General features: G+C 50.5%; 1 protein-coding gene across 1 annotated transcript; it reads right to left on the bottom strand.

The window, feature by feature from the left end:
* Positions 1–333: 333 nt before the first annotated feature.
* Positions 334–13,875, bottom strand: LOXL4 (lysyl oxidase like 4). The gene is made up of 14 exons (XM_077930142.1): positions 13,385–13,875; positions 11,604–11,764; positions 11,055–11,260; positions 8,203–8,241; positions 7,619–7,835; positions 6,872–7,055; positions 6,222–6,376; positions 5,712–5,879; positions 5,325–5,487; positions 4,301–4,544; positions 3,659–3,774; positions 2,667–2,803; positions 2,437–2,548; positions 334–1,451 (listed from the first exon to the last, which is right to left on the bottom strand). The coding sequence occupies exons 1-14, from the start codon at positions 13,641–13,643 to the stop codon at positions 1,381–1,383; spliced, it is 2,232 nt and encodes a 743-aa protein (XP_077786268.1). The 5' UTR covers positions 13,644–13,875; the 3' UTR covers positions 334–1,380.
* Between the last annotated feature and the right edge of the window lie 415 nt (positions 13,876–14,290).

The following is a 14,290-nucleotide window of genomic DNA, read 5'->3' as shown; positions in this document are numbered from 1 at the left end:
CAGGGTCAGTGGTCAGGCATGATGGGAATTGTAGTCCAAAACCAGCTGGAATTTGGGAAACCCTGCAGTAGTGCTTCTCCAGGCATGGGGAATGTTAGACCCAGCAGTCAATTGCAGCCCCCAGCCCTCTCTGTTTGGCCCTTTGGAGTCTCAGGCCACAACCTTCTCTCACTTGGCTTGAGCTTTTCAGTGGCTGGAATGTGTCCTGGAACTCTTGTCTGGATGGAGGAGAGGGATGCCAGCCTACTGTGCATAGGTGATGTTTACATTCATTGCCCCACCCACTTTTACCTCTGACCACACCCACTTCTGGACATTTGACCCCCCCGAAGATTGCCCTCAGGGTCTCCCACCCCTCTGCCTTCCTCTGCTGTTTCTCCACTTGCCCCTGTGGTCTTGCCTCCTGCAGGAAGAGCGAAGAAGCAGCAACCCCCAATGGAGGCACTGCATACCTCTGTGTTTTTACTCCACTCTATGACTCAGTCACACAAACACCATTGCCTAGTTTTTTTAAAAAAACAAAACACAACAACCTTTATTGGCAGGAACAAGCTCTATGAAATGTGGAGATGGAGAGCCCTTTGGCGCTTGGGCTGGTGGAGTGGGGTCGAGGACTCTTCCCTGAGGTGACCAAGTGACCCCCCCTACACAGGGCCTTTGCCCTCCATGCTGTTGGCCGTCACAGTCCATTGCACATTAAATAACTCCACAGATAGCACCAGACCCTCTTCCCCAATCCCTTAAAGTTTAAGCCTCAGGAACATCCTGGCTGGAGTGTGTAGCAGGCAAGGGCCCAGACGCCAGAGATATGTCACAGGGTTCTGTGCCCATGGGCAGGAAGGTGGCTCCTCCGTGCCAGTGGTAGAGGTGGGGATGCCTGTGGGACTAGCCAGCAATACGTGGGCTCCTGAGGCAGAATTCTTCAGCGGGTGGAGCTGGTTGAGGTAGTCGCTCTGGACTGGGCTGCTCCCGTGCCCATCTGCCAGAGAGGCAAGAGGAAAGGGCCTCTTCTGAGCAGTGCTACTTTCTTGGCCTGGGTGGGGTAGGGGTGGGGGTGGAGAGAGAAGACTATAGCCTCCCAGCTCATTTCAGCCCCATTTTTGTCCGTAGCTGCCAACCTCAGTAAAAATAGGAAGCAGACCGTGCAGGCTGGGCTGTGATAAGCAGGCAAGGGGCAACAGGCACTGCAAGGATAGTTGTTGCTGCTGCTGCTGCTGCTGCATGTCACCCCAAGGCTGGTGGTGAGGCAGGGAGGCATGGAGACAATCCTTTCAGCTATCATTTTTGTGCCAGCTGGTATCTGCTGTTTGCTCTGAGTTTTGAGCAGGTTCTGGGCCCAGGAACAGTTGAGAACCTGAATTCCTTGAAACCGCATTTGCCTCAGACCAAGTTGCTGGCTAGTCTCTGCTGTGCCTCTTCATCCCATTCTATGTTGGCTCCATATTCATCACCTACAAGTGAGAGGAAGAAACAGTGGCTTTGGGTTACTTTTGACGGTGACTCAGAAACTACAATTAATCCAGAATAAGGCAGCCAGACTGGTGACAGGGAGCAACCGCCGGAACCATATAACACCAATCCTAAAGGCTTCCAGGACGTTTCCGAGCACAATTTGAAGTGTTGGTGCTGACCTTTAAAGCCCTAAATGGCCTCGGCTCTGTATACCTGAAGGACCACCTCCACCCCTGTCATTCAGCCCAGACACTGAGATTCTCCTCCGAGGGCCTTCTGGCGGTTCCCTCACTGCAAGAATTGAAGCTACAGGGAACCAGGCAGAGGGCCTTCTCGGTAGTGGTGCCCACCCTGTGAAACGCCTTCCCATCAGATCTCAATGAAATAAGCAACTATCTGATTTTTAAAGGACATTTGAAGGCAGCCCTGCATAAGGAAGTTTTTAATGTTTGATGTTTTATGGTGTTTTTATATTTTGCTGGAAGCCACCCAGAGTGGCTGGGGCAACCCAATCAGATGGATGGCTAATAATAATAATAATAATAATAATAATAATAATAATACACTAGTGGCCAAATTTGTGGAAACCTTTTAGAAAAAGTGTATTTCCGAGCTTTGATGGCTCATAACACTACTTTTATTTTTTAGTAATACCATAAAATATTTATCAATGGAAAGATAATTAAATGAAGAATGTAATGCAACAAAGTTTGTAAAATTATCTGTATTCTATCAAAAGTTATAGACAAATAACCAGAAAAAGGAAACACAACTTGCTTGGGTTGATATGCAGTAGCTTTCCTTCATTTGAATGTATTTTGGGGCATTTCCATTCCCATTGAGGACCCAAATTCTGCCCACACCTTTTGCTGTCATACAACATAACATCATAACACTAGGCATGTTCTGCAGTGCTGTTGCAGTGCACATCTCCCCCACCCAGCATTGGCCATAGCCAAGGCTCCCTCGCTGTTCTCTTCTTACCCGTGTGGCACCCGTGTACCCAGATGCGGTGTCCATCATACTGGCACTGGCAGCGAAGGACATTGTTGGAGAAATCCGACTCAGCTACCTCGTGTTTCGGATTCACAACCACCTGGTAGGGCAGAGGGCAGAGACTGCTGTAAGCGTGGCTCAGAGAGCTATCGTGGGAGGGGGATGTTCTGTGTCCAGATCGGTCCACCTGCCCATCCCTGTCCCTTGCCACCACTTACCTGGAAAATGTAACTCCCACTTGGCACATCGGTGATGTCCACCCACTGGCAGTCAATGTCATGTCTGTACGTGTCCCAGCAGCCTACGCTGACACCCTGCTCTCCAAAGTTGGCACAGGCAAAGCGCCGCTGCAGTCCTGTATGGGAATGACCATAGGCTGGGTTCTCAATGCCATTCTCCCTTATGCACTGATACAGAATAAGGCCTGCCCTGTATCACTACCGAGGTCCTCTGCTTTCAGAGGCTGCTTGTCTGCATAACTTAGAATCATAGAATTGGAAGGGACAATGAGAGTCATCTAGTCCACCCCCTGCAATGCAGAAATCTTTTGCCCAATGTTGGGCTCGAACCCACGACCCTGAGATTAAGAGTCTCATGCTCCACCGACTGAGCTATCTTGCCGACTTAAGCCTTTGAATTTTGCTGTGCTATTGTCTTCCTTAGTGGGTCATGCAAATCTCTGTTCTGGATAATGTTTTTTAAGGGTAAGGTAGAGGGCACTAGAGGGACGCAGGTGGCGCTGTGGGTTAAACCACAGAGCTTAGGACTTGCCAATCAGAAGGTCGGCGGTTCGAATCCCTGTAACGGGGTGAGCTCCCGTTGCCCAGTCCCTGCTCCTGCCCACCTAGCAGTTCGAAAGCACGTCAAAGTGCAAATAGATAAATAGGTACCGCTCAGGCGGGAAGGTAAATGGCGTTTCCATGTGCTGCTCTGGTTCGCCAGAAGTGGTTTAGTCATGCTGGCCACATGACCCGGAAGCTGTACGCCGGCTCCCTCAGCCAATAAAGCGAGATGAGCGCCGCAACCCCAGAGTCGTCCGCGACTGGACCTAATGGTCAGGGGTCCCTTTACCTTTACCTAGAGGGCACTGGAGAGGACTTTATGGAACGGGGGGGGGGGGGGGGAGTGGCTCGGAAAAAAAGTTTGGGGACCCCAGCTGTAGAGGCAACCCCAGATTCTGGCTTTGGCCCTGCGCCCTCTTGGCACTTACCATCTGGGCAGTTGGTGTCCTCCAGGCAGAAGCTGGCCTTGTGTCCTTGAGCCACCCTGGAGCCATTGAGAGTCAGCAAGTCATAGTGGGTGAAAACCTCTATGCTGTGGTAGTGCCTGTGGGAGGAAGGGCCATCAGGAGCCTGCTGTGCAATCAGGGGAAGGCAAGGGTTGGGGAGAAAGTGGGCTGGGCTGGGCAGAGGCCACTGGAGCCCTTTTTTGGGGTGGGGAGGAGCAGAAATCTGCTGATCCATGAAGCCCGGCAGTGCAGGAGGATTAGGCGGGGCTGTCGGCTCAGCTACTATTATAGCTCTGCAACCCCGCTCACCCATAATGACAAGCCTGGTGTCAACGTTGCTATTTTCCCAGATGCAACAAACTCCGCTTGCACCACAAAACATCTCGCCGGGGGTAAATGCTGCTCTTTGGGACACGTGAGCCTCATCTCACAGGGAGAGGAAGCCACTGGGTTTGGGGAGAGGAAAGGAAGTCTGGACCGCATATGCATAGCAGGGAGAACCTGACAATCGGTTTCTGGCATCCAGCTCCAAATCCTGCACGTGCTCCATAGGGCACCTGCATCCCTCTGCTAGCAGTGAATATGGCAGGAGTGGCAGCGCTGCATCAAGAGGGAAACCCCTACCTGTGGCACTGGTGCCAGATCCAGGCGTGGCGCCCAGTTTTTGGAAGGAAGTCAGCCCGGCCGAGGTTGTGGATCTGCGAGGAGAAGCGCAGCAGGCGCCGATGGCCGTAGGGCCACTCCATGCGATCGGCAGAGGCAGAAAGGCAGCCTTCCTCGTGCGCACAGGACAGCATGCTCAGTGGGCGGTCCTCTAGATAGGCAGTCTCCTGCACCATTTGGGCATTCATCACCAGATCTGGGGCAGCTGCAAAGAGAAGTCCAAAGTTCCACGAGGTGTCGTGCTGTCCCGACTGTGTGTGTAGTGGGAGGTTAAACTCTGAGGACAGACAACCCTGATCTGCCATACTGCTCCCTCCCAAGCACCTCCCGAATAGCTGTATCCTTTGAACTCAGCGCTGCAGTCCTTGGCTCAGCTTTGGCATGTGGCCTTGCAGAGCCAGGCAGAAGCCCGGGCCAGGTAGATAATGTGCTCCCCCTTTTTTTTACCCTGGGGATAACTTATAAATAAGTAAGTATATAAATAATTTTCACAAAAGTTATGCTGACAAATAATTTTATTTCAAGGCCCCAGTGCATCCCCTGTGATTATGAATATGCTGACCGAGGCCCAGGCCAAGTGGCCCATATGCCCCCCCCCCCTCTGTCTGGGCCTGGCCAGAGATGAATCTACCTGCCCCAGGACAGAATTGTGCTTCTCATGTTTTTTATTTATTATGTTTATATGCCAGTTTTATCTTCCAAGGATCTCAAGGCGGTGTACATGGTTCTCCTCTTTTCCATTTAATCATCACAACCACCCTGTGAGGTAGGCTAGGCTAAGAGATAGAAGGCGACGGGTCCAAGGTCACCCAAAGAGCTTCATGGTCAAGTAGGGATTTGAACCCTGCTCTCCCAGGTCCTGGTCCAAGACTCTAACAATTATGCCATACTAGCTCTCTACGTGGCTGCTACATCCCTGCAGATGTAGCTGCCATATCACGTTATGCGCTGCCACCGATGCTGGTCTGTTCCCCTTTCTACTCACTGCTGGTGCAGGTGACTCCGGCAGAAAAGCGCCCCCCTCCGGACGGGCAGTGCACAGGCCCATGGTGCTGGCACTCCAGGATGGAGAGTTCGGTGCCTTTGCAGCGCACGCCGCTCAGCACCACCTTGGCAGCGTCAGAGTTTCCCTGCCAGTACCACGTCTCCTGGAAAAGAGAGCAAAGGCAATTCTGTTGAGCAAAACCCCACATGACCCTGGGAGCATTGCGTGTGAAGCAGCCCTTCTTCATCACACAAGTTCAACTCCTCCCCAGCTCTGGATGTTTGGACAGGAAGCCTCAGCCTCCATCTGTGCGACAGGGGAAGCAAGCCACGTGCAGCTGACTGCTCAAGGCAGGATCAGAACCTGGCTCTGGGGGCAAGAACTCACCTCGAGAGCATGGCTGGCAAAGCCCAGCCCCAGTTGCCGGCACACGACCATGGCTTCCTGAAGTCCCCAGTGTTCCCCGCAGACGGCACCCCAGCGCAAGGCACCTCCCTTGGAAACCAGGATCTCAACCACGCCCTCCTCTGGAGTGCGCCCACCGGCCAAGCGTACCTGAAAGGGGGAAATGGCTTAATGGGCTAGATCATTCCAGTGTGGTGAGGTCTGGGTCTCAGGTGTACCTATGGCCGCTGCTAAGAATTCAGAGAAGGAAAGGGCCCAGTGACTAAGGGATGCAGGCTTGAGAGCACCTCACCTCTTGGGTGAACCAAGTGGCAGCTGTTTGTCTTCACATGGGCTTGAGATGGGCCTCAGCCGCTTTCCAGCCCCCCAGCCCTGAACTTTGGGCCCAGCAAGTGTCATTTCAGCTACCAGAGTCCAAAAGAAGAACACCTGATTCCCCTCCTCGTGTTATTTGTCTCACTCCCTGTGTGCCCCCAAGGAATCGGGTCTTACCTGGCTCCGAGCTTCTGTCCGGGGCACATTACAGCGAACAGCCGCATCTGCTTCGTGACGGCACCCCGTCTGCATCGCCCCTTGGGAGCGGCACTCTGCCAGCGAGCGCTCGTAGCCCCTGCACCGCACTCTTGTCAAGTGGATGGGACCCAGGCCTGTAACAGGAGCCTCTTTTAGTAGGGATGGACAGTCACCAGACTGGCCTCACTGCTTCCCCAACCTCTGTTTTCGTGGAATTGTAGAGTCAGGAGGGACCACGAGGGCCACCCAGTTCAACCCCCTACAATGCAGGACACTTTTGCCCGACGTGGGGCTCAAACCCACGACCCTGAGATTAAGCGTCTCACTCACGCTCTACCAACTGAGCTATCTCAGCAGGATGTTTTGCTTGGCTCTTCCTCTCCCTGCTTCTTCTTCTTCCTCCCCTGCCTCAACAGTCACTTGGATCTCTCTCCCCAGCCCACACTCTCCATCACCAAATATTCCTTCTGCCACCCTCCAAGGGTCTCCCTTTCCCCGTCCAAACTGTGTGGCTCTGTGGTGTGTTCTAGATGGAGGGACAATCGGCTGGTCCTTTCCTTGTCTCTCCTTCCCCCATAGGACGAGGGAAGCTCCCCTGTAATGCTTGCACAGCCTCATCCTCCACTCACCTTGGCCCAGCTGAGCCCTGGAAAGAGCTTCTCGTGCCGTGCCATATCCCAGTTGTCGGCACACCACACTGGCGGCAGGCAGGTCCCAGTCTTCATCACACACAGTGCCCCATTGGCCACCCACCAGCACTTCCACACGCCCTTCGCCTACTTGTGCACCCGCACGGAGACGAACCTGCTGCTCCTGCAGGAGTGGAAAGGCGGATATGAGTCAAAGCAGGCACGAGGGCACCTGCCTGTCTTGACAAAACTGCCAACTTGAATAAAATATTGGCATGGGGCAGGTAAGCCCCACCCCACATAACTGATCACAGGAAGTGGCACACACGCACACCATTTGAATGGCAATGCTCATCAACTTTGGGGCAGCAGCCCCCTCAAATATCTTATTGGGGGGCCGAAGGGATGTTGCCCCCCCAGGAATTGGCTGCTAGGACTGGGTGACTTCTAAAGTAGCAATGACAGGGAAGACCAAGAGGGAAATAATGGTTTTTTTTGCCATGACAGTGCAGTTGCTGGTGGATTCTGCAGTTCCACTGCACCATCAGTTCTCCCACGCTTGATAGGAAGACTTTGGTCTAGTTCTTGATTTTATAGTCTTATCTTTTGTAAACCGCTTTGAGGTGTCCCCACCCCTTTACAATCAAGCAGTGTTTAAATTTTATGAAATAAATAAAGGAATCCTTCTTTGCAAGGTGTGTCTGACACTGACTCTGCCCAGTGGGAAATGTGCCCCCTTCTGCTTACCTCTTTGGGCTTGGCTTGGCCAGGCAGCTTGGCTCTGCTAGGCTGGAACTGTGGTCCTGCTATACAGCTGACCAGGGCATGCATGCCCCGGGGACAGGAAGATTGGTTCCTAGCTGGGGGAGGCACATGCAGCTTGCATTCACCCAGATGGGCCTCCGTGCCCAGGCACTTGATCCGGTGGATCCAGAACGTGTTGTTCGCGGTCAGGCTCTTTAAACTGTAAAATTAAAAGGCAGGGGTGATAGGGAGGTGGGTGAACCCCATCCCAAATGATCTTTCCTCTCACAACCTTTGCTGGTGCTTCAAAAATTTGCTGCTATGAACTCTTGGGAGCAAGCAGGGAAAGTGGGTGGGGCAAACGAATCCCTGAGACCCACATCTCACTTCTGGCTCTGAGCCTGAGGCAGACATTGCCCACCCTGACTTTTGGACAGGGTAGGTGAGAGGGGTCAGCCTTGTGCAGAGATCTCATATTCTGGCCTCTAGAGATGATGCTTCTCCTTCCTAGCATTTCCAAGTCTCCTCTTATCACATTTTGATTGTGCACTGCTGAACAGAAGGACAAGACTAGTAAAAATCCTCACCTGGACCGTGGATCCTTCAGCTTCTGATTCCAGAGTTTCCTGAAGGGTGAGAAGATTGAATATCAGTGCATCAGGAGAGTGGTATTGAGAACACGCATGGTGTGTGACTGGAGTTGCCACTTCTATAGAGACCCAAATGTGCTTTCTATTGAGATGTTTTGCAGTGGTTTTTTTTCTGGGGGGCACACAGTGGTACGCATACCCCTAAACATCTTGTGTATCTTTGTACTTTTGTCCATTTACTGTATTTATTTTCCCCGATTTGAACTATAAAATGGTGATTTTTTTTTTTTAGTCAAAATGAGAGTACCCCTAAACATTTTTTAAGAAAAAAAGCACTGACTTTTTGTTTGGGTGGGTTCTTTATCAAAAAGTTCATCATCTTAGATTCTAAACACTTATTCGACTACTACTATTACTAATAGTCATAACAATTTATTTATTTATCACCTTTCTCACACATCTCAAAGCAATGTACGACATGTAATAAAAAAAGTAAAAAACCCCAACCACAAAGAAAACAGCAGTAAATTTAAAAGACACAATACAAAGTAAAACCCCCTGCCAGAGCCTTATTCATCCAACTGCCCTTCCTTTCTCCCACTTTTTCCCTCTGGGGGAGCTGCCCACATTTCAAATAGCAACTGGATGATGCTACTGTTGTCCTGCCCTCACCACCACCTGACTCCTGGAAAGCTGCACGGTTTCTCCTGTAAACAAATTCCAGAGCTGTGGCCAATGGTACAAGAGTGCCAGCAGCCGCAGAAAAGGATGGGTAATCTAAATCAAGACTGTGCAGCTGTACCAAGGGCCTTGGCATCTTTAGCTGAATCCTCACCCTCATGGTCTGGGAAGATGGGCCCAAGTCTCTCCACAGCCCGCTTTGGCTGCAAGAAATATGTTGGTCTGGGGAGGAAGCCTCCCAGGCTCAGAGCCAGAAACAGCAGGTCCTTCTCCTCTGTGAGAAGCTGCCTGGGCCAGCCCCAGCCTTCTCTGTAATTACCCCACTGCGGTTTGGCTCATCCCGCCGGAGAGATGGTCCTGGCACCCACACCTGCTCATTGCAGGGCTATATTTATAGAGAGAATGGTGGGTGGAGCATGGAAGATGAGCAGAAGAAAACAGGGGCACGTGGGACTACCAGCACGTGAGGGGGGGCATAGTCAGATCCCACAAAGCCACAGGAATGGGACAGGACAGTCGTGGGAGACAAAAATGGACATTGAGGCAAGACATAGAGAGGCCATTGTGCCCCAGGAAGCCACTCATGTGCACCAGTCACCTGTGTATGCAGGACTATTGTGAAAATGGTGTTAAAAAACAGCACCAAATCACCTACTGCATAAGACTCTGGGGTAGCTCAGTTGGTAGAACAGGAGACTCTCAATCTCGGGGTTGTGGGTTCAAGCCCCAGGTTGGGCAAAAGATTCCTGCATTGCAGGCGGCTGGACTAGATGACCCTCGTGGTCCCTTCCAATTCTATGATTCTATGTGAGAACAGCCATAGCTCAGTGGTAGAGCATCTGCTTTGCAGCAGAAGCTCCAGCATCTCTAAGGTAGGGCTGGGAAAGTTTCCCTCCCTGAAACTGTCAGTTAGCATAGACAATAGTGTTAGAGATGTGGAGTAGACCCTAGAAGTTAAGAAATGATAGGATTTGGGGTTCTTTGTGATATGAAGGGAGAATATATGCTGCAAGGGGGTTCCTGGCTGGCTGAGGGAAGGGCAGAGCTGTTAGCATTAAAACAGAGAACCATTTTGCAATTTTTGCAAAATTGCAAAAGTAGATCAAAGACTATTCAAGTATGCCACAACAGCAGCAAGAATTTTGTTGGCCCAAAGGTGGAAGTCACAAGAATTACCAACGATTCAGGGGTGGCAGACGAAGATGATGGACTATGCGGAGTTAGCCAAGCTGACTTTTAGGATCTGGAACCAAGGCGGCCAGAAATTCCAAAGAGGTTGGAGTAAATTTATTGACTACTTGAAAGATTATTGCAAAAATGTGAATACACTAGCAGGACTGAAATAAATCTTGTAATGTAACGTAAAAATAGTATCTGATCATGGACCAAAAAATAACTTGATATATACTGAAGGACAGAAACTGGCAGTGGAAATGTGCATGCAGTTTATTAGAAATTGGGAAACCAGTTGAAGGGAAGGAGGGAAGTCGTGTGCTCGATGGAGCAAAAGTATTTGATTTGTGTTTGAAAAGTTGTTATATTTTTGTGTTCTAAAAAAAGATAAATAATAAAAATTAGAGAGCCATTGAAGGTCATCAACAACTCCTTGTCCCAGGTGTGACCAGAGACTGGAGATTTTGAAGGCTGCCAGGGTAACTGCTCGGGGGAGGACAAGGGGTTTCTGGGAAGAAGAAAGAGGAGGAAAGGGGAAAATCTTGGCGAGGGTGAAGGAAAGACTGCCTGCACTGCTGTGGACCATGCTGTAGGATCTGAACCCCCTCCAGGCAGATGGAAGGTATAAGCAGCCGAATAAATACTATTTCTTAGAGCATAACAACCTCCGCTGTGTCTTCTCTTCTCAAAAGGGACACAGAATCTGTCTGGGCGCCTGAGATCCTGTGTGGGACAGGTGCCAGGCTTCTGTAACAATAGCAAGCAAGGTAGACCTAATCATCTGACTTAAGCAGCTTCCGGTGTTCCTATGCACCAAATGCTTCCCCACCAAACACCCTATACTGAGGCATATGCACCCTTTGTGCATGCACATCAAGCTGTCTCCCATCATGGGTGCCCTCTGTCGCTTTCTCAGCCGCATCTGCACCACTGCACCCTGACAAGGCAACTTGCCCTTCCACCTGTGCAGCCCCCCTCCCCCCACCGGCTCTGACCTGTAGAAGCCTGTGGCAACTCGTCCTTCCTTGGGGAAGCCCAGCATCCCACACACCACTCGAGTGTTGTTGCGCGTCCAGCCGGCATCACACACCTGGCGCCAACGCCCGTGGATTTTCACTTCCAGGGCGCCTTCTGTGATGGGAGAAGCCAACTTGGCTCTGGCCAGGATTGGCTTGATACGCACCTCTGCCACTCTGGAGTCCTGCACGAAAGAAAGGAAATTGTATGTGTTACTTCACCCGTCCACAGATGAGGGGAGACACGTTCCAAGGTTGGGTTTGTCTCCCATTAGATTTATGGCCAGTTACTGAGGAATACGTACCATGAAACTCAGTTCAACTCACATCTGAGCAAATAGGCATGAGATGTGGGTCTAAGCCAGGTGTGGGGAACCTTTAGCTCTCCAGATGTTGCTGAACTCCGAGTCCCGTCATCCCTACCCATTGGCCAACTGGCCATGACTGATAGGAGTTAGCGTTCAGCGACATCTGGAGGGTCAAAGGCTGTCCACACCTGCTCTAAGTCCCTCTTGCAGAGCTCCTCACCTGGATGCGTGCCGTAGCTGGGTTGGATCGGCGTAGACCTGTGCAGATTACGCCAGTGTCCTCGTTGTGGTTGCAGTCTGTCACACCCCAGCCATTGGATTCACATTCAGCCAAGGAACTTTCTGTGCCAGAGCAGCGCATGTTGTCCAGCCAGATGGGGCCTATGGATAGACAGAACAAGGATTCCTAGCTATTCTTTTTCCAAGCATGGCTGTGACAGCCCGATTTCCTCCAGGTAGGTGCCACTTTCCTAGGAAAACCCATACTCTCCTATTTATACTGTAAGGCAGGGGTAGGCAGAAAGCAGACAAAAACCTACTGGTAGGAGACCCCTGGGTGATTTTCAGTAGATGATCAAGGGTTTCTTAGCTCCCAATTTTAGTTGCTTGGAAACAGGAATGATAACGCCGTATTCCTGTACCCACTTCCCTGGGAGGAAGTCCCATTGAACTATTTCTGAGTTAACATGTATAGGATTGTACTGTAAAAGAAAAACACCCATCTTTTTCTAAATGAGGCTGCTGAAGGTGGGTGGAAAGATGGAGATGATTTTGGAGGGGAAAGACCCCTGAGTTCAGTTTGGGTACCAAAACCAGGTTTCTGTGGTGCTTATGTGCTCAGTCATTATAAATAAATATCTGCCTCTTTGGAGCCACTATTTTGTACCTGGTTCTGGATGGTGAACATTGGGGTTCAAGTTTTTTGGGGGGGAATCCAGAGTATATCCCCTAAACCTGAAGTCTGCCAATCCCTGCTAAGGTAACTCTTCCCATTAGTACAACACCACAGCATTTGACATTAGAACAAGGACTTAATTTATCATGCAGATTTGTCTGGGCAGATTGACTGTGCTAATCGGATGCCAGCCTATCTGCGGCGACATGAGATATTTTCAGACCTGAGATATTTTCAGTAGAATTACCTGACCGAAAAGAAAAGAAAAAAGCACCATGGATATAAATTAGCTTGAACGAAATATGCTGCATCATAGAGGGGTCTGGCATTTCACAGCCCCCTAAACCTGGATGCATAGGTTCAAGATGGAGACGTACGTTTCAGCTGTGCGTGCCAACAGACAAGCACATTTTCAAAAGTAATTTCTCCACCTTTGGTGCCACTCCAGGTTGGCATCTCTGTGCCCTTGGCAAGGCAGCCAGCACTTTGGAACACTGAGCAGGGTTGAAGTTAACCATTAGCAGGGAGTTCCTTCTAAAAATCTCCAGGTGGCACACTTGCCCTGCTCTTTATGGTGCCCCTTGCCGAGAGCAGTTTTACTGAGGTGTGCCAAACCAAATCTTCCACCCACTGCGAGCCCTTGATGACACTGGAGCTGATAAGAAGGCTAGAGCCTGACCAAAGCACTCGTTTCTAAAAAGGAAATGTGCTGCGCAGCTCAGACTGGCCTGGAAGCAGCATTTCAGATCCTGAAAACAAGGGCCCATGATCTTAATGTGGACTGTGGTTACTTGACAGTGAAGACAATGCTCTCTGTACCTGCTCAGAGGTCCTCTTTGCAGGTCCTCAGCTTGGACACAGGGAATAGGTTGGAAGGCTGAAGTCTGCAGGATAGCTCAGTCAGTAGAGCACAAGACTCTTAATCTCAGGGTCGTAGGTTCAAGCCCAACATTGGGCAAAAAGATTCCTGCATTGCAGGGGTTGGACTAGATGACCCTCGTGGTCCCTTCCAGCTCTACAATTCCATGATTCTATTATGAAACCCATCGAAATCTGAGCCCATCAGCACCAACACCCCATGTCCCCCCATTCCAGCTCCTCCTTACCATCTCCTGGGCCGTACTTGGCACTGTGCGCCCAGTTCACAGCACCTTCGTAGCCCAGCTCCCTGCAAGCCACGCCCGCCACATGGATGTTGAAGTCGTCGTCACACACGGTGCCCCACTGCCCATTGTACAACACTTCCAGCCGCCCTTCGCCTACTTGGCTCCTGGGCCCCACCAGCCGCAGCTGAATCTGTGGACGCTGGGCACAGCTGGGCACAGCCAGGCATGCCAGCAGCAGGAAGGTGAGATGAGAGAGCATTGTGGGTCCAAGGATGACTGTGGGAGACCTGGGAGATATGAGAAACCTGATTAATGGAAAGATAGTTTTCTGGATAAGGAACGAGGTCAGCGGAATTCCCTGCTACAATGAATTCATGTTTGATTAGGTATCATTACAGACACACAAAGTTACAGGAAGAGAAGGAAAGCGGCTGGGCAAGTCTAACAGGGTTGGTCCTTCCCAAAAGACTGGATATTGTGCTACAACAGGGTCCTCCAGTTGCTGTTGGACTCCATCTCCCATCAGCCCTGGTCAGCATAGCCAATGGCTAGGGATGATGGGAGTTGTAGTCCAGAGTCATCACGTTAGTTTTTCCCATCCTATTAAAACAGGCATCTTCTGAGCACTGTCACGCTAGGGACAAATGAAGACAGAATAAAACTATGCAGTTAAACAGTTTCTATTGTTAATTACTGAGACTGATTTTTAAAAACATTTATATCCTGCTTTTCCATTGGAGACTTTCAAGGTGGCTTGTAACACAGTATTTTAAAACTAACACTCGTTTGGGAAAGTGTGTGTGAAAACAGCCAAACCAAAAAAAAAAAAAAAAACAGGACCAGGAAATGATGATAGTTATCCCACGCGAAGCACCTAACACTGATACTGTACAGGGTTAAAACAAA

This window comes from Podarcis muralis, chromosome 6 (genome assembly GCF_964188315.1).
Source record: "Podarcis muralis chromosome 6, rPodMur119.hap1.1, whole genome shotgun sequence".
NCBI lineage: Eukaryota > Metazoa > Chordata > Lepidosauria > Squamata > Lacertidae > Podarcis > Podarcis muralis.
Note: the sequence above shows the minus strand (reverse complement) of the source record. Positions and strands in the feature narration are given on the sequence as shown.